Here is a 20,626-nt window from a genome sequence, read left to right on the forward strand (position 1 = left end):
CTATAGATTGTGTTTGTGTGACTGTGGTCTTCTGAATGTACAGTACACAGGAGGAAAAATAACTTAAAAATGCACATCTTTTATTAGAAGGAAGGAATATGTTGTTCTATTCTCACTTCCTTGTTCTTGCTCTTGATCACATTTGTGAAACTGGAATTACAGAAAAGCAAAGTTAAACCATCACTTTTATTTGAACTATGCCCCATAGATAAAGTGGTAATTTTTCCAAATGTTATATGTAGCTGATATGCACACATAGAGTAGTATGTAAAATGTCTTGTGCTAACTATTGTGTGTGTCTAACTAGTGTGTGTATCTGCCAATCTGGGTAGCAAGCTGCCATATAATTAAAGAGATAAATAACGTTATATTGAAATTAATTAAACTGAATTGATATTCATCACTGTGTCCTGCAACCTGCAAAAACAAAAGAGGCATCACTGGAACATTTTTCCCAAAATGATCCTGTTAGGACATGTTGTCTTGCTATTTTGTAATTACGAATCTCTATAAGACCTAAAGATACATCTCAGCAAGTACAGTAGGTGAAATGTATTGAAATTTATTGATGTGTGAGATGTGGACAATGGTAGATTTTTCTTCTTCGTAATACATCAATTGAGTCTTTTCATTTATCTTTACTTTACTTAGAAGTACAGAATTCAAAATATCTCTAAAACAAAACAAAAAACATGTGTCTGTGAGATACACTCAGCAATCGAGTCCCCAGATCTGCAGCTGGATCTCTGGCACAGCTGTGGCTTACAGAATGACTGTGGCTAAGCAGAGCAGGGCCGTATCTGAGTGGCAATCACACTATCTCAGTCTTTCAAATCTCACAATGGGACCCATAACGAGCTGTTAATGTGCTTTGCCTCCATTTGTTGTAGGTTGAACTGTGGCTCTTAGAGGGTACTTCCAGCATGGTTAGGGACAATGATGTTGGCCCATTTGTAAATGACTGGGATGAAGAGGAGCGCAGTGCCCAGGATTGACACCAGGAGGAAGGCCCAAAGAAACACTCGATCCAAGACCTGGGCTACAAATTTCCAATCTTGAACCACCTGGTACAAAAAAAAGAAGCACATGTCAGTCACTCGATAGTTATGCACAGAGACATGCCATAGATTTTGATAATCTATGCGGTGAGTAAGTAACATACAGTTTCCCATCTTGTGAGGTTTATTACAGCCTTTGACATCAGTAAAAGTATGGGGCCGAAAATCAGAATCAGAATACTTTATTGATCCCCTCAGGGATTATTTAGTTACATGTCATTGTAAGTAAGAGTAAGAAAAGTTAATAAGTGTATAAAGTAACAAAAGTAACGTAGCTACAGTAAGAAATATATAAAAACGTTAAGTAGAAGTAAGTGAGATTAAGTTACAACTAAGAGTTGGTTAAAAAGATTGTTTCAAATGGATTGTACAAATTCTATTGTAGTGCAGTGTCAACATAAATACAGTATGAACGTACAGTACAGTGTGAATATAAGTAGCAGCAGCGGATATCAGTGGAAATCTAACATACTCACCTCTCTGACCTCATTTTCTTTAACCACATGCATGTTTATGTAGCGAATAGAATCCAACGCTGCTTGTAGGTTATGCCTGGTGTAGAGCAGAGGTGTCAGTTCAGGTGCTGAGTCCTCCGTCACACCCTGTCCTACTGCTCCTCCTGCTCCGGCTACTCCAGCTGGGTCGTAACGGTCCACGTGGCTGCGCATGCACAGCAGCTTAGGCAGTCGATGCAGGAAGATCCTCCTCACCCAGGGTGCCATGCCGTGATGGGTAGAAGAGGAGCGATGGTGGATGTTGATGGCGAAGACGGTGATGATGATGGAGAGCGTGACGAAGATCATAGTGAATACCAGGTACTCCCCGATGAGAGGGATGGCCTTCGAAGACGAAGGAATGATCTCCTCAATGACCAGGAGGAAAACAGTGAGCGACACCAGAACTGAGGTGCAGAGGGAGATCTTCTCGCCGCCGTTGGAGGGCAGATAGAAGACAAGGATGGTGAGGAAGGACAGGCCAATGCAGGGGATGATGAGGAAGAGGGTGTAGAAAAGAGGCAACCGGCGAATGATGAAGAAGTAGGTGATGGTGGGATAGGAAGAGCTGCCGTCTGTCCTTAGACCACGGCTGCCTGTGGCCTTCACTATCTCCCATTCACCGTTGTCAAAATAGTCCTGCTTGTCCACATGGAAGTCCTCCAGAATTATGTCCACCTGTTAAATACGGAGTGAAATCTCATGTCAATCATTGGTCATGACATATGGAATCTGTGGATGCAGAATTTCACAGAATATACCGCAGATTTTAAACAAATTGAAAGAATTAAAACTCATGTTAACACATCTCCACCCCAAACAAAAAAACAGTCGGCTTAATCCTCGGATTTTCATTCTGTATCACCGCTGAAAACTGTAAAGAAATCTGCTAATTCTGTTAGGGTCTATCAATAACGTACTGTAGAGTAGAGACTCACCTGAGAGCCATCATATGTCCAGGAGCCAAACTTCATTGAGCAGTTCTGGAGATCAAAAGGGAAGAAGGTGACATCAATGGTGCAAGCTGACTTGTAATTGGCTGGTGGTGTCCATGATATGGTTCCATCATACTTAACAACTGCCTTGGTGACAGTACCCTCAAAACGCCCATCTGAACTGTTGAAAAAAACCCAAAAAAACATGTATTCATCTGAAAGATTAACTGATAGCTAGATTAGTTGATTTTATAGTCATTGTTAGAACTTCTAATTCATGCATAGCTGCAAGTTTCTTTCAATGTGTACATATTATTCCACACTTTTTGAATTTTTTAGATTGGACTCTTTCTGTGTAGGTCCTTTAAAATCCTTTAAAAAGATTTTTTATGATACAATGCTGTCAGCATATCAGTATGGTCATGACTGTTATATGTATACATTTTGAAAAATATAAAATGCAGGACATGCATGTCATTTCCGTTTCCATATACAGTATAATGACACATACTTATCATACAGTACCACGTCTGGGAGCCAGATCCTGTTAGATGGGACTCGGATAGTTGTGATGCCCAGATATTCATCAGGGTTCCATCTGAGTTTCCTGTCAAGCCACTCCTACATACAATAAATTAATAAACTCAACACATAAACTCTACACTTTAAAGGAATGGAAGTGCTTTAAAGGATAGGTTTGACATTTTGGAAAATACTCTCATTAGCTGTATTGCCAAGGGCGAGATGAGAATATTGATAACACGCATCTGTCTGTATGCTAAGAAGCTACAGCCAGCCTGGCCGTTTGGTAACAAAATCTGCCCTCCTGCACATCTAAAGCTAACAAATCAACACGTTAGCACAATTTACTGTTATTAGATTATTAACTACAAAATCGATTTGATTTGGCTTAGATATGCTATACATGGTTAGTACCTTGTAAGAGAACAATCTGGAGGGTTAACCAGTGTATAAAAAAAGCCAAAGCTCTTTTTCTAAATCGAAAAGGTGACCGCAAAAGGAATGAGATAAAATACAATTACTAAATATGACAAACTTTGAAAATTACAAGTATGATAGATAGACATCACTACCGGGGCCATTACCCTTCCATCACCCTTTTTGCATAATGCAATCCATCACTGTGAAAGGGAGCAAGTGACCTGGATGGCAGAGTATGGTCTGTGAGGATAACTCAAAAGATGCATGACAGACAGGAAACCAGAGACCATGAATAAGGCTGACAGGAGCAGGGTTGGGGAGGATGCAGCTTGTGGAGGCAGGTGCGTGGGCACAGGGCCGAAAGGACTCATATAGATGAGGACTGTCAGTGAAATGCCACGAGACCAGATTAAAAAGGGATGACTAAATGCCATGTAATGCCAGAGGTTGTTTTAGAATATTTCCTTGAACATAAAGTCACCACTAACAGCCATACCCTAACAACCTTACCTGATGATGGTGAAATGTAATGTTTAGGTTGGATGTGTAGTTCTACTTGCCTGTTTCATCCACACATTAGTTGTCATTCGCTGGTTTTTCTCATCCTAGAACGGTGAAACAAAACAAGTTAACATTTTAATTTAAAAAGTAGGTACATCAATAATGAGTGCTGTTCTGTGCTCACCACATCAACTAACTGGGAGATGGCCAGTCCAAACTTCACACAGATCGTCTGGTTAAGGTATTCCACTGGACGGACCCATTTCTGGTAGTTTACAAAGAGGTATTTGAACAGCTTGTCCTCTGCTTTTGCAAAGGAGGAGAGTTTTGGAATCCCTAAAAGGTGGGGGAAATTTAAAAGGTTAAATCGAAAAATGACAAATTTATATTATATTATATTAATATATATATATATATATATATATATATATATATATATATATATATTATAATTCAGCAAATAAAACAGAACCTTTGATTTATTCAGTAGTCCCATGCTTGATAAGGAGTCTATTACCAGGTATGTTTCTAGCATTGCTCTCAAACAGCACCACATGTACCTCTCTGACCTTACTACAGTGTGTATGACACGTAGAGTTTCTAAATACAATCTCCGTGGTAAAGCTTTGGTTTCAAGAGGTAGAATAAACTAAATCGTTGAATCACACAGAATATACAAGATCCAGGAAGTACCCTAATAACACGTTATGTATGAAAGCCAAAATGACTCGATTAACCCCTCTCTGAACGCAGGTGTCCTTGATTCAGTTAAGTGTCTGTGATAGAGCTATTACCAGAAAGAAGGATAATATTCAGGAGTTCATAAGTGGAGTGTAGTCAGTGTAAGGTTGGTATGTTTTTTCTTTTATATCGTTTAGCGGTTGCCTTTCAACAAGAACCAACCCAACAGAATTATGTTTTCTCTTAGTGCTGTGCTCTGTCCAGATAAATACAGTACGAGTCTCAAAGGAGCTCCAGTCTGGTGTTTATTTTGTCACTTGTTATTATTCCAGAGTAGAGCTGCAAGCTGTTATTCCATAAAAAAAGCACTTTGGTAACAATGCATTGCACACAAGGCTGTTGAGGAATGGTATACCAACTAAGCAATTTTTTTTATATGATTGGAAAAAGAGATTTGGCCCACTTCCTATTCCTACTGCATGTCCTTCACTACAGTAAGAAACTGGTATGCCTACAGTATTTACCAGTTTTGCACTGGGACTCATATGCATCGGTGAGTGTAAATAATGCACGCACTCTCAAGTCAGGGTGCATGCTTTTTATTAAATTAATAACTGCTTACCAATGGATCTTGGGAGAATAGGTGTAAATGTAATGAAGGATACAGTAAATTGATGAAGTGAAGTGTGTTGTGTGTAAAAAAGGACAAGAGCTACAGGTCAAAAAATATGTCAACTTTGGACTGATGCTGGTGATATAGCTAATTATTGTATATTGACCCGAAAATGTGTCCAATTATTTGTTGTACTTTGACATAAAACTATTTGCCAAGACATGTAGTTATGGCATTATGTGCAGGTACAAGATGAGTGAAACTGAACTGTTTGGTATAGCAGTGACACTGTTTTATCACAGTCAAACGGGTGCAATGTTTTGCTGAAGCCGAGCTCCTCTACAGTGTAGAGAAATATTGATTATATTTTGAATTACACATCATTTCTTTCATCCCGCTCTTTAAATCACTCACCAACGGGGTTATTAACTTAATTTATGGATGGAAAATGTGGCTGGAAATCTACCCTAAGACTGACCACAAATGTATATTGTCACTCTCTCAGTGTGTGCAGATCAATAAAGACAAGGCTGCAACACCCTCAATCAATGACTGTGTGATAAGCAAATTCATCATCTCTTCAGTCTCTCCCCCACCATCACCAGCATTTAGTTCGACTGAAACACATGCTGCAGATAGACAACATTACATCCAGCTGGTGGATTCAATGTTACTCTGTTTTAGTGTATGAGAGATGGAATGTATCGAGTCAGAAATACACAAAGATAATGTATGTGCTATAAGGTAAAGGAAATGCTCATATGCATCTCATTCTGAGTAAAAATGAATAATTCCAAGGACACCTGAGTCAATGCTGTCTGCTCCGTATCGTGGGTAGCATGACAAACAAATAAATCCATATGAATTAAACATGGAATATACAGTGTATGTGTGGTGTGCTACCATGCAGATGGTTTAGGATTACAGACTATGATGACACCAGCCAAATATGCAAAACATCAATAACAGAAAAAGAGAGAATGCATAGCAGAAGGCAAAGAAACCCATATGCTTCATACACATACGCATATGCATATGCATAAACATAATGTATTAGGAGACAAATCTTTGGTTATTGGGTTTTGTTTTTGAGTTTAGAAATGTGCTGTTTGGGGCGACAGTAGCTCAGTCTGTGGGGACTTGGCTTGGAAACTGGAGGGCCGCTGGCTCAAGTCCCAGTACAGACCCAGTATGGAGAGTGGACTGGTAGCTGGAGAGGTGCCAGTTCCCCTCCTGGGCACTTTTGGAGTTTGGTGCCCTTGGTGCCCTTGAGCAAGGCACCAAACTCCAAACTGCTCAGAGTGCATGTCCATGGACATCTCTCCATTACTGAATGTGTATACTGTAGGTTTGTGCATGTGTGCGTATTTCAGGCCTGTGTGTTTGTAATGTGCAAAATAACAACAGAGTAAAGAAATTGAAATTCCCGTTGAGGGACTAATAAAGGTATGCTTTCATTAGCTGGATAGTTTACATACTTTATATATATATGAGCTCAATTATTACAGCTTCCATGCAGCTGACATCATTAATTGCCCCCCAAAAAATGGAAATCAAACTACTTGAACAACTGGAAAATTTGATATGAAAAGGTAAGTGGTCACACTGACACCAATACTTTCTGTTTGATTTGGCAAGCTCTCTTCACTGACCATCTGCCAAATTCTACATCTTCTTTCTCTCATTCTATATATCCACTAGAGTCCAACTTATCTTGGACTATGCCATCTGTCACACTGAGGCTATTACGTTCCACCACGGTAACTTGATGAGGCATTCCCAGTCGTTTGTAAACTTACGCAGTGAGTGGCACATGTGGCAGCAGCACAGCAGCGGCAGCAACAGCAGCAGCAGTCCGAGAGAGGTGGCTGCCCCTCCTGCTCTCAGCATCATATCAAAGGTGGCACTGGATCCACACAGCTGGTCCCTCAGGCATTACAGAGCTGGAAATGAACAACTGTAGCTTTTGTGTACAATGGGCAAACATCTGAGCTATTACGAGTATGGCTTTAATCATGCCTTGGGTTGAGGGTTCAAACTGCAAGGCAGCTACTCCTGCTCCCCTTTGCTAAAGCTCCATGCAATCCCAGTTGCTTAGTTCAGTTAAACGGCTGTCTAAAGCTAAAGATCCTGATGCCGTCCATACTAAATAACAAACTGCATTCATCACACATTTAATATTCAGCATCTTGCAAAAGCCAAGCATGCACTCTACCCTCACCTTGCTAACCTGACCCTCTCCAAGGTAATTATTACATTTCTCGCAGTGAGCATGCCAAGGCTGTATACGATACCTGCTCTGAGTGTCTTCCATTAACACACAATCCAGAGTGGCAGCGGTGGTGGAGGCGGTGGGAGTCTTTACGACAGCGACAGTGCTGCTCTAGAGCTCCTCCATTCCATGCAGGTTCTTTCTCTCGCCTCATACAGATGCTGCTTCCCTCCCTGCTGCCTCCAATTGGGCACAGGCAACGCATCATCCTCCTCCTCCTCCTCCTCCTCCTACAGCAAGTCCGCCCCATCCCCAACCCCCCCTTCTCCTAGCATTCTCATGGTCACTAATCACAGACGGGGATAGTCGCCCCCTCCATGCAGCCACCTCACTGCCTCTCCACAGCAGCATTGGGGAATGGCAAGTGCAGCTCTGTCACCCAGATTCTGCTTGTGATCTGATGCTACACTTTGTACACCTCTCTCACTTCTTCTGTTTTTTTTTTTGTATCTGTGAGTGTGTGTGCTTCCATGGCGACAGCATATTATGGGACCCAGAGATGATGTATGGGATGAGAAAAAAAAATCTGTTTTTATTTCATATATATATATATATATATATATATATATATATATATATATATATATATATATATATATATATATATATATATAATGTGTGTGTGTGTGTAGCTATGATAGTCCAACACACACACACACACACACAGAGTCATGTGACACAAACTATTTTCAATCTTAAAAAAGGGTATCTCTGTATAATCTTATGTTTATTAAATATGAATTAAACTAATGGCTATGGATGGTCAGCAAGGCTACAGTTGAATTCTCTATGAAGTATGATTACATAGTCATAAAAGCCTTGAAGGATTCTTCAAACTACTGCTATTAAGAAATGAAAAGTCATTAGGGCCTACATGAAAATTTACTCCTGAAGTAAATTTTCGATTTGGTGAGTAAACACGTTTTGGAGGCTGTGTGAAACCAATCTTGTTGCATCAATATGCCAAGCTCCTTTTTCCAATACTGCATGCATGAAACAAAGTTCAATTTTACCTACTGAATGTTTGATAAAATGGGTGTGAGCGAATACGCTTCAAAAGCTTAACCAAACTATACATCCAAATCAAATCCATCCAAATATATAGACCTATGACCTATAGAGAAAATTTCCTTTAAACATATTTATGAATAATACTAATGACATACAATATGTCCATGTACTGAAAATGTTGCAGCTTTGCTATAAGATTTTGATATTGTGTTGGTTAGTAATGTTAATTGTGTCATCACTCAGTGAATGCTTTAAACAGCCTACATACACTACGACAGACAAGAAGAGTTAACATCCTGATACTGTAATGCTGCCAACTCAGGGTCACTGACAATTTAGGTTGTGCTCTCAAATTATAAGCAGTTCAGACTGCATTGGAACAAAGCCAGAGCAGATTGATCTTACCACTATTTAAACTACATTTCATATGTAGCCTGTTTTGTACTACTTTATTCAGTGCCAATGCCAAGTAACAAAATGATGGTAAACTGACAAGATTGCCATCATGTGATCTTGTGTTTAGCTGGTCAACTGAGGTTAGACAATTGGCCATAAAGATGATGATGAACGAATGAATGAAACCCCGTAGCCAAATAGTCAGCACTTATTAAAGCACAGCCTTTGGATTCATTAAGTCGAAGCAAATACATTAATGATTCATTGTGTTAAAGTATTTCAACACACTCCAATGTAGCCTAGCCTAAACCTTTCAATCATTACCTTCCTTATCGCGTTTCACTCATCTCTTCCTCGTAACCGCCCCTTCCTTCCTGGCATTGGTCTGGACTCGCTGAGTTTGGTAGGCAGCTAACTGTGGGCAAAGCAGTTTACTATAGTTTATAAAAAAAAAAAGCCTTTAACTTTTCCTGTGTGGAGGAACAATACATGTACAGACCACGGTAAGTACAGACGCTTCGTGTAAAGAACGTTTGACCGCAAATATGCGAGTGTGCACACCGTATACATTAACGGAATGCTAAATGTAATGCTCGGACAGAAAAGTGGTGGTGAAATCCTGCTGCAGTTTGTAATTTTACTATAGTATTTTGCAAAAAAGTATGTGTGTGCGCGCGTGCGCGTTGAAAGAGCAATCACACACTGTACTACAGACGACATATATGCGCAGTCAATTTAAAGGACTTAGCCTACGTCAAAACAACCGACATTCACAAGCACACATTTGAACCCACCAAAAGAGGTGGTGTCAGTAGAGAATGATGGAGGTATGCTATACTGTATCAAATTGATCATGAAAGTAAGAAATAATAGTTGATTTTCCTGCAGCATGGATACCATCACTTGCTGTTTAAAAAAAAAAAAAGTTAGATTGAAATGAACACAGTACAATTTTCCCCCATTGGTCATTTGATTGTCCAATGTTTTCATTTCAGATGAGGGTGATAACTTGCTGCGGTGCTTTGCTGCTGCTCGTCCTCATTCCCAGAGCCTGTCAAGGGGGCAACATCTTGGTCTTTCCCAGTGAAGGCAGCCACTGGATAAACATGGATATTCTACTTCAAGCTTTGCACTCAAAAGGACACAATGTAACTATTGTGCGTTCTAGCAAAAGCTGGTACATCAAGGAAAAATCCTCTTATTACAATACCTATACAGTCCAAGTGGAGAGGAGCTTGGATCAGAAGTTCATTACAGAAATCATATCTAAGGCCATAGCATTTGAAAGGGGGGCTCTTCCCTTGACAAGTTTTCTACACATGACTTTAGGAATGTTCGGCACATTTGTTGACGCTCACGCAGCTGTGGCTGCATATGCATCAGCAATGCTAGATGACCAAGAATTGATGAGAAACATGAAGGACAGCAGGTTTGACCTGGTACTCGCCGACCCCTGCTGGGGCGGTGGAGTCATTTTGGCCAAATATTTGAACCTTCCTTTGGTTTATAATGTTAGGTGGGTAATAGCTGGAGAGGGTCATCTTGCTATTGCTCCTTCACCTTTATCATATATTCCTATAACAGGATCTGGAAGCACTGATAAGATGACCTTTTTTCAGAGAGTTAAAAACATTGGTTTGCATCTATTAACCCTGATACAAAATCAGCTGGTGATAAAGCTTGTATACCAGAAAATGTGTGACAAATATCTTGGGCCCAATAATGACTTTAACCAGTTAGTGCTTGATGCAGACATTTGGCTCATGAGAATGGACTTTGTCTTTGAGTTCCCTCGACCCACCATGCCTAATGTTGTCTATATGGGAGGATTCCAGTGCAAACCGGCAAAACCTCTTCCTGAACACCTGGAGGAGTTTGTACAGAGTTCTGGTGAGCATGGGGTCATCCTCATGTCTCTGGGGACTTTTGTGAGTGAACTTCCTGCTGATGTAACAAATGTGATCGCGGCAGCTTTTGCTGAATTGCCCCAGAAAGTCATCTGGAGGCATAAAGGTGACCGACCAGCCACTCTGGGCAACAACACTTTGATAGTCAACTGGATTCCACAGAACGATCTTTTAGGACATCCCAAGATGAAACTGTTTGTAGCTCATGGAGGAACAAACGGAGTTCAAGAAGCAATGTATCACGGAGTCCCAGTTGTGGGTCTACCCTTGTTTTTCGACCAATATGACAACCTGCTGCGTCTAAAAGAGAGAGGGGCGGCTACGCTTCTTACCATTAATACAGTGGATAAAGGCAACAACTTCCTGGAGGCCATACAGGAAGTCCTGAATGAGCCCTCCTACAGGATGAACATGCAGAGACTCTCCAGGCTGCACAGAGATCAGCCAATAACGCCGCTGGAGAACGCCATTTTCTGGATAGAGTTTGTCATGAGACACAAAGGTGCAGCTCACCTGAAAGCAGAGTCCTACAGAATGCCCTGGTATTCCTACCACTCTGTAGACGTAGTTTTGTTCCTTGCCGGAGCTGTGCTACTTGTACTATCTACTATTTTCATTTTCATCTGGTGTTTGTACACTACAATGTGTAAACATAAAGTGAAACGTGACTAATCACTCAAGGGATATACTGTACATTTTTGTACATTTTTAAAAACAAATTCATCAATATGAAAATTGATTTTGGGATTAATATAACACTTTGAGATTTGTTTGACTGGCCATTTAAGCAACATGTATGGTAGTTACTAAGCAACAGCATTATTTTGCATGTTATTTTATTTTGTTTGATTACATTTAAGTAAGTTTTTGTATGAACTAAATGGATGATGTGACTATTTTCATAACCAACACTGAAGTAAAATACTAGGAATTAATGAAACTATTTTATTAGTCCCACTTTGAATCTACAATTGGACTTTGTCCAAGCGCCGAAGCAGGAGTGCTACTAATCCCTAATGTGTTTAGGTATTATGAGGTAGCAGGGGCTCAATTGGGAACAAAGAAAGACCACAGTTGGGGTTAAACCCTGTATCTTATCTAAGTTGTCCATACTTACTGTAGCTTAATGTAGCTATATGAAAAACTAATCACTGAAAGAGATTTGACCGGCTCTGATTGTCCAGGTCTGATTCATTCCGGAGAAGCTAAAATATGTTTTCTGACTCATCCATCACTTCTTGTTTGTTCTGTGTTGTGAGCCATTTTCATTTCTACACCTCCAACTACCAGGCGGGGGATCTTTCTTTTGACATAACTGATGTAGACCCTTGTGTTGTCCTTTGGGTCCCGATGACCCGAAGGACAACACAAGGGCTAACCCTGTGAGACCGCAGACCCCCTCCCCTAATTTGTAAGATGCGTGACCACATCAAACGCAGTTTGCGCAAAACTCCAGCTCAAAACTACACCTCCTGTCTTGTGTTGAATTTTGGTCAAATTGACCCCTTGTCAATTTTTGTTTTATATTAGAAAATATGGGACGTAGAAATAAGTGCTGAAAGTGTATAGAAGAAAAATTTAAAACGTTGGAAAAAGCAAAAACAAACGTCAAAAAAATTAGTGTTTTTTTCAAGGTTGACGGGAAGACAACACAAGGGTTAAGTCACAGGTTAATTGAAACACGTGTAGTGAATTCTTCCCGGCGACCCGAAGGACACACAAGGGTTAAGGAGATAATTGCAATCAGCTTCAGGTGTTGCTGCTTTGTGTTGCGTGAGAAGCCTTTTTTTAGTCTGCCATGCCGAGCCACCGCCTTTGTTAATGCCCAATTTTGTGGTTTGTAATTTTCGTGATACATTTGAAAAAGGAAACATTTGACAATACTGGATCAGCAAATGGTAAGCTGTAAAGAACCGTCCAATAAATCATTTCTTGATCTTTAAACTGGGTATTTATTGGAAGCACGTCACTACTAAGTCTTACAGTAGCAGCCACTCAGTGGCTTTTAAAGGGTAGATCATATGTACTACACTCTGTTTGACCTACAGTAAACCAAGAGGTGGAGTCTCTACCTCAAGGGCATGCACGGGGATATGCAGGTACTATGATAATATAGGCGTGATCAGTAGTTTACTAGTTTATTACTCTTTTATTACGGATCCAAAGCTCAAGATTAAAGTGTATGTCAATGTTTTGACCTTTTGATTGAAGATTCAGCTGAGTGAGTTCTGTTCATCTTTATTAATTTGCCATCTTGTTTATGTTGTCTTGTAGTTTCAGATTACTTCAATTCTAATAGGTTGAATGTCCGTATGACCGTGGTAAAGAACTTTTCTGTTGATTACTTTGGAGTTGAGTGAGCGAACGTGCCTGAAAGAAACATTAATTTAATGTTCAGTTTGGCTGTCAGGGGCAAGGCAAAACATGTATGTATATATCAGGAAGTGTTTTTTTCAGTCTCACTGGTTTGAATACAGCACTGCAAGCTCCTTCCTCAACAATATAAAGCAGAAGTTTAGCAAAGCAAGAAGGTTTGAATATAAGTTGGCCATTTATAGATTTGTTTGTTGTCATAAGATTGGTTATGGTTATGCGGAATAAAACTGCTATACTGAAAAAAAATATGAATTATCTTAGGCTTCTTTCATAGCCTTTGAAAGATAAACTTCACAATTTTACTAAATCGGGTCTGTACATTTGAGAATTATGTTCATCAGAAGATCTTTGTAATAAATTAAAATCTGTCATTTTATATACTGCTACTGAGGGAGTTTGATATATAATGCATGCAGTATATTAATGTGATTTAGATTCCTCATTGTACATTAAACTAGTGGCATTCAACCACACTCACTGCTTACTGAGGTGTCCGTATGAATGTTTTTGCACAAATGTTACACTTAATGTGTCATAGCAAATGTTTTAAACAGCTTAATCAGTAAACGTAGCATCCAAATTCCACTGTATGCGGTGCAATTATAAAATCCACTGTTATTTAAGGAGCACAAATCTTGAAGCATAAATAAACAGAACTATTTCTTTTAATTTTTTTGTCCTTGTATTGCAACATATCAGTAATTCTAGTACACAAAGTCCTGCTGCATTTTAAAAGAACATAGTGCACTGACTGTGTGAGAGGTTAAAATATGAATTACACCACATAGGTATATTCTTTATGCAGTTACTCCTTCCTGTTGACAACAGTGCAGCTCTGTATTATTTCACCATGATGACTAAGCTTCCCTAGTAAAAGGGACACAGATCTTTTGCAACTGTCTTGTGGGTGGGACAAAATAAACCAGGAAGTGTTTTATAGCCAAACTCGTTTGACGTAAAGCTCCTTAGTGGTCAGCTTCGTTTTGTTTGGGGTTTAACAATCTGGCGAGAGAGTTTGTTGACATGAGTGCCGGGAAATATTTCACTGTAAGCTTGACATTTAAAGATTTTTTTTCAGTTTATGAGAAAACAGTAAGTGAGCCTTGTGGAGAGGGTTGTAAGCAGTTGTTCGGTACTAAAAGGGGAAATAGTTGTTTCTAGCTTTTGCCAGCTAATGTTACTGAATCAAGTCCATTGTTGGAAGAAACTTGATCAATTGGAAAATAGGTGCATGGGATTTGTTACACAGGGATTTTTAAAAAAATTTTTTAGAAGCTATTGAATATGTCTTTAATGCAGAATGAAGACAGTTCCGGCTTGTGAAAACACTTCTGCACAGGGAGATTGGGGTCAGAACAATATGCATGCAGAGCTCTTGGCACCAAACAGCCCTCTAATTTCCTGAGAGAGGCTCCATGTGCTACATCCACGTGAGGGCGGTCAGAAGGAATTTTTCCACACAAATAAAGAGACAATTGAAAGGAACATCATTGTAGCTTTCTGTTGTAGGCTTCTTGCTATATCATCTGCCTTTGTGCACACATTTCCTGGAATACTTAACTTTTGTGTTTGTTCTACTTGTATTTCAGACTGCACAGTTTGAGAAGATTTGAAGATGTTTTTGTCACTAGCTTCCATCATCTCTCTTTTGGCTGTGATTATTTCCGCTGCACACGGTGGGAAGGTTCTGGTATTTCCACATGACGGCAGCCACTGGGTGAACATGAGGGTACTTGTTGAGGAGCTGCACTCAAAGGGACACGCTGTGACTGTCATTCGTGTTGCAGACAGCTGGTACATCAGTGAAACGTCTCCACATTATAATACTATCACAGTAGATATTGCTGGTGGTGCAAATGAGGATTTCTTTCGTCTCTTTGTCTCTAAAAGTATTCAAATTAAACGAAGCAAGGGGTCTGTGTGGGCCCGTTTTGCTTTAGACATGGAGTTAAAAGACAAGTTCTTTGAATTACACAAGAAAGTCTGCGAAGTGGTCATGTACTTATTTGAAAACAAAGAGTTAATGAAGTCCTTCCAAGACGCCAAGTATGATGCGGTTTTGACGGACCCTGCTAACGGAGGAGGAGTGATGCTGGCTCACTATCTTGGATTGCCGTTAGTGTTTAATGCTCGATGGACTGTTCACGGTGAAGCCCATTTTGCTATTGCACCCTCTCCACTTGCTTACGTCCCATTTCCACCTTCAGAATTAACAGATCAAATGACTTTCTTTGAAAGGGTCAAAAACCTTGTTTTTTACACCATGAGGATGCATCTATACAAGCAGATAGTTGGGCCACACTATTCTGCATTGTCCAGCCGCTACTTTGGTCCAGATGTAGACTACTTCTCCCTGTTTCAAGCAGCAGACATTTGGCTCATGAGAGTGGACTTTGTGTTTGAATTCCCACGGCCCATCATGCCGAATATTATCTATATGGGAGGGTTCCAGTGTAAACCTGCAAAACCTCTTCCTGAACACCTGGAGGAGTTTGTGCAGAGTTCAGGAGAGCATGGGGTCATCATCATGTCTCTGGGGACTTTGATTGGAGAGCTTCCCCATGACCTAGCTGATGAGATCGCTGCAGCTTTTGCTAAATTACCCCAGAAAGTCATCTGGAGATATAAAGGTGACAGACCGGCCACTCTGGGCAACAACACTTTAGTAGTAGACTGGATGCCACAAAATGACCTCCTAGGACATCCAAATATGAAACTATTTGTAAGTCATGGAGGAACAAATGGAATATATGAGGCTATATATCATGGAGTTCCAATTGTAGGCATTCCCTTTGTGTTCGATCAAGCCGACAACCTCTCTAGACTGAGAGCAAAGGGTGTTGCAAAGGTTTTGGATGTTTCTGAATTGGATAAGGAAATATTTCAGAATGTCATACAGGAAGTCCTGAATGAGCCCTCCTACAGGATGAACATGCAGAGACTCTCCAGGCTGCACAGAGATCAGCCAATGAAGCCGCTGGACCGCGCCATCTTCTGGATAGAGTTTGTCATGAGACACAAAGGTGCAGCTCACCTGAGAACAGAGTCCTACAAAATGCCCTGGTATTCCTACCACTCTGTAGACGTCATACTATTTTTACTTACAATTGCATTTCTTATATTGTTATTTTTTGCTGTGTTGGTATGGTCATGCTTTAGATTGTGTTTGAAACGAAAAGTGAAATCTGACTAACGAGGAAAGACGATTTTCCTATTGGTTAATTATATATTGTTACATGATAGTCAATCTGCCTGTGATCAGTTGAATAGTGACTTGTATTTTCTTTTGAACTGTACTTTGAGTTGACTGCAAGCAACTTCACTTTAGTGAAATTTTCTAGAACAATATGTAAAGAAATAAAATGTAAACTAAAAGAGACTGAAATCGGTTTGATTACTTTGTCTAAGGTGGAGTCATTTTAGTTGATCTTTAGCATCGGTTTACCATTAACGTTTGGTTACAGCCAAATGAAAGTCTTACAACTCCCATCAAATGCAAACTACCATAAGACTAGTAGATCAACTGATGACATGATTGTAAATTTAAACTCTCTAATACTCCTCTATATACTGTATAGTACATTGTGCTAACATCACAATGTTAAAGGATGGATTCTGAAAAGTTAAAAAATACTCACAATGTCAATAGAAAAATAAATAAAACAAGGTGGGCTGTAAGACTTTGACCTGCTGAAAGGTTTGTTGAAATTGAATCTAAATGAGGATTTGTTGACACCTTTACCAGCAGGTGATGTTTTTTCATCCATCTAGAGTATCCCCCTAGCCTCTTAAAGAAAAAAAGCAGCTATTTTAAAATATGAAATTTTTCACAAGACAAGAGAACACTCATCTTAGTATTGTAGGCCACTAAAAAAACTATTATCAAGGAATGTTACTGTAGCTTTATACTGTATATATGGGACTGGACTTTAAACTGAAATGATTGCACAATCTGAACCTTTTAAGTGACTTAACAGTTGTAACACAGGATAATAATCCTGTGGTTTTCAAAGTATTTTTTTGTTTTTTTAATCATTTAGTTTACTACTATTAGGTTAAGAGTTAAACACATGACCAACTTGTTTACCCCTTTTCTTATCACCTGTGGTTAAGAACATTTAATTGCAGTACCAAAGTCCTACTTGGGTTGGAACCTGGAAAGGAGAATATTGAAAAACATACATTGGATGCTAAAAAGCTAACACCAGCACTTGCTTAATCTTTTGCCATTATAAGTGACTGATATCTATCTATTTGAACTACTGTTTTTCAAAAGAACCTTTTTAATGGACATTCAATACAATTTCAGTTCAGTTTTCTGTGATGAAACTAACTGCAGCAGGCTACACATACTACTGCAAAAACGTTTTAATGCAAAACGTGGACAATTATAAACTTTTTAAAGATAGAGGGTAAATAGCAGGATTTAAAAATATCATTCTGTATATTTAAGTAAATGCAGTGTCTTGATAAAAAAAACATTTTAAAATGATGCATTTGCTAAGATACAATATGCTTTCTTCCCAACTTTAGAATAAAAATGTATTGGAACTGCGTCTGGATTACTCTCTACTTGCTCTGTCCAACTGTGATTTCTGGTGGGAAAGTTCTTGTTTATCCAGTGGACGGGAGCCACTGGGTGAACATGAAAGTAATTATTGAGGAACTACATTCAAGGGGCCACCAGGTTTCTGTTGTGCGATCATCAGGCAGCTGGTACATCAAGGAGACCTCCCCATTCTATTCTTCAATTACACTCAATATAGAATCAGAATTTGATGAAGACTTTATAACAACGTTTGTGGCCCAGTTGCTGGAAATCCAGAGGGAAGGGAAGTCTGCCTGGACACGTTTTAAACTGGAAATGGAACAAGTGCAAAAAGCCTCTGAGATGCATGAGAAAACAAACAAAATGCTTGAGCTGCTTTTTGAAAGCAAAGATCTGATACGGTCGCTGCAGGATGCCAAATATGACCTCGTCCTTACAGACCCTGTTATACCAGGGGGTGTTATACTTGCTCACTACCTCAGGTTGCCTCTTGTTTTCAACGTCAGATGGACTTGTCAAGGTGAAGGCCATTTCTCAATTGCACCTTCACCTCTTTCTTATGTTCCAATGACAGGGGCCGAGCTTTCAGATAAAATGAGCTTTCTTGAGAGGCTTCTTAACGTAATCATTTTTGGCTTCACAGAATATCAAATAACGCAGTATATTGTACCACATTATGTTGGCTTAATTGATAAATATTTAGGTCCAGATGCAGATTATATATCCCTGTTTCAAGCAGCAGACCTTTGGCTCATGAGAGTGGACTTTGGGTTTGAGTTTCCTCGTCCTACCATGCCAAATATTATCTATATGGCAGGGTTCCAGTGTAAACCAGCAAAACCTCTTCCTGAACACCTGGAGGAGTTTGTGCAGAGTTCAGGAGTGCATGGGGTCATCATCATGTCTCTGGGGACTTTGATTGGAGAGCTTCCCCATAACCTAGCTGATTTGATCGCTGCAGCTTTTGCTAAATTACCCCAGAAAGTCATCTGGAGATATAAAGGTGACAGGCCAGCCACTCTGGGCAACAACACTATGCTAGTCGACTGGATGCCACAGAATGACCTTTTAGGACATTCCAAGATAAAACTATTCGTGGCTCATGGAGGGACAAATGGCGTTCAAGAGGCAATCTATCACGGAGTTCCTATTGAAGGACTTCCATTGATTTTTGATCAGCGTGATAATATATTTAGAATTGAAGTAAGAGGAGCAGGGAAGCTAATTGATATTTTTAGTATGAATGAAGACATCTTCTTTCAGGGTATTCAGGAAGTCCTGAATGAGCCCTCCTACAGGATGAACATGCAGAGACTCTCCAGGCTGCACAGAGATCAGCCAATGAAGCCGCTGGAGAACGCCCTCTTCTGGATAGAGTTTGTCATGAGACACAAAGGTGCAGCTCACCTGAGAACAGAGTCCTACAGAATGCCCTGGTATTCCTACCACTCTGTAGATGTGATGCTCTTCTTAGTTGGAGTGGTGCTGATAATTCTGGGCACCTTTGCTGCCTTAATACGGTGTTTCTGCTCCATGTGTCTGAGAAAAAAAAGTAAATGTGATTTAAAAAAATCAAAGTAGCAATCACAATGAAATCTAAACCACAAATATGCTTTAAATGTGTAAAACACGACAACGTTGGCTCAGCTATTTCTACTAGCTATTTAATGGGGATAACAAAAACGCTTCCATTGAGTTTCGAAACCTTTGTCTGAGTATAGTAAAAAAGACAACAAACCTAAATCATTCGGTGTTTTATAATTCTTTATTTCATCAATACGGAAGAACACGTGTTTAAGGCTGATTATATTTTGTTTTCACCATATTCTTACAGTATTGTTATTTCACCAACCCCATACTCTGGATTAACAAACATGTCATACCTTTATGCAATTTGTCTATGCAGGTTGGCAAGTACATTATTTTGAAACATTCTAGTCAGGGTTTCACATCAACCAATAAATACTCTTTGAATATGTGGCCCTAGATATCTGCAAAATCAGAATACACATGGAAACAATGTTAACCTTTAGGAAAAAGGGTTACCAAAATGTACAGTAACATTGCTGTATTCGAGGGAAGAAAATAAAAGCATTTATAAATTATACTGTTCATGAGTTGGTCTTTAATTAGCCCACAGTGGAAATAACCTTTGCATGCTTTTGCTTTTATCTCTTAGCTTCAGTGATTTTCAAGACTTTTCAAATTCACTCTTACACTGTAGGACAATATATTTTACATTTTTAAACTACTACATACTTTCCTATGTTGCACAGTATTGGTGATACATGTTCTTATAGCTTCCAAGCAAAGTGTAGGCTTGTATAGATTTAAACATATCCAATTTCACACTTGAAGGTTAAAGTGAGACACCAGAGCTATACTAGGCCCTTATAGGCATCAATCCTTTCTTTGTATGAACCTCAATGTATTTTTACAGTAGGATTGTGTAATATGGACTATTTTTTGACAGCTCAATTTCGGTTTTTCATACAATGCATGCAATTACATTAATTCCAGTGTTAGTTTGATCACCTGGCTTAGAGATTTCATTTTAGAAATCGCTATGCTTAGATAATACACACCAACAATTCTTAGAATGACTTTTTCAACATGGATGTAACCTTTTTAAAAATAAAGACGTCAAGTGATTTTGAATGCTATTAACTAATACAGTATTTCTGGTTTCTTCTAGCAATGTTCTGGAATGGCATGCACACCATATGAACAATTTTACTTTTGATATTTCTTAGGCCTGTTTGACTGTCTTTATGCCTTAATGTGAACATAAATGTCATCATCAAAAAAAACTTCAACTTTATTAATAGTGTGAAAGACAGTAAGCAGTATGATTAACGTGTGAGAAAATGCAGCCCTCTTTGCCTTTACGT

The 20,626-nt window shown here is 39.4% G+C and overlaps 1 protein-coding gene and 3 pseudogenes across 4 annotated transcripts; 3 read left to right on the forward strand and 1 right to left on the reverse strand.

Annotated features, from left to right (window-relative positions):
• Window positions 1-546: 546 nt before the first annotated feature.
• On the reverse strand, window positions 547-19,259 carry chrna5 (cholinergic receptor, nicotinic, alpha 5). 4 transcript variants are annotated; one of them, XM_028574788.1, is made up of 9 exons: window positions 19,182-19,259; window positions 9,228-9,318; window positions 7,024-7,167; window positions 4,115-4,266; window positions 3,990-4,034; window positions 2,999-3,108; window positions 2,491-2,668; window positions 1,535-2,230; window positions 547-1,064 (listed from the first exon to the last, which is right to left on the reverse strand). In XM_028574788.1, exons 3-9 carry the CDS (start codon window positions 7,115-7,117, stop codon window positions 906-908), a joined length of 1,434 nt encoding a protein of 477 aa, XP_028430589.1. In that variant the 5' UTR covers window positions 7,118-7,167; window positions 9,228-9,318; window positions 19,182-19,259; the 3' UTR covers window positions 547-905. The 4 variants fall into 4 exon arrangements, with proteins under 4 accessions (XP_028430589.1, XP_028430578.1, XP_028430563.1 ...); XM_028574777.1 differs by having other exon boundaries at window positions 19,143-19,185; XM_028574762.1 differs by lacking the exon at window positions 19,182-19,259 and having other exon boundaries at window positions 9,228-9,677.
• Window positions 9,183-12,386, forward strand: LOC114553519 (UDP-glucuronosyltransferase 2C1 pseudogene; annotated as a pseudogene).
• Window positions 12,400-17,093, forward strand: LOC114553529 (UDP-glucuronosyltransferase 2A2 pseudogene; annotated as a pseudogene).
• LOC114554012 (UDP-glucuronosyltransferase 2A1 pseudogene) lies at window positions 17,769-19,316 on the forward strand (annotated as a pseudogene).
• The last annotated feature ends 1,310 nt before the right edge of the window (window positions 19,317-20,626 follow it).

The sequence above is a fragment of the Perca flavescens genome, chromosome 1, assembly GCF_004354835.1.
Source record: "Perca flavescens isolate YP-PL-M2 chromosome 1, PFLA_1.0, whole genome shotgun sequence".
NCBI classification, from domain to species: domain Eukaryota; kingdom Metazoa; phylum Chordata; class Actinopteri; order Perciformes; family Percidae; genus Perca; species Perca flavescens.

Bases quoted from the DNA above. Each gene is read 5' to 3' on its own strand.
- chrna5 (XM_028574788.1), bottom strand. From the start codon at position 7,117: ATGATGCTGAGAGCAGGAGGGGCAGCCACCTCTCTCGGACTGCTGCTG. The intron at 4,267-7,023 runs GTAAGTTTACAA...CCCACCTTTTAG, and splicing joins CCACATGTGCCACTCACTGC to GGATTCCAAAACTCTCCTCC. The intron at 1,065-1,534 runs GTGAGTATGTTA...TTTTTGTACCAG, and splicing joins AAGAAAATGAGGTCAGAGAG to GTGGTTCAAGATTGGAAATT.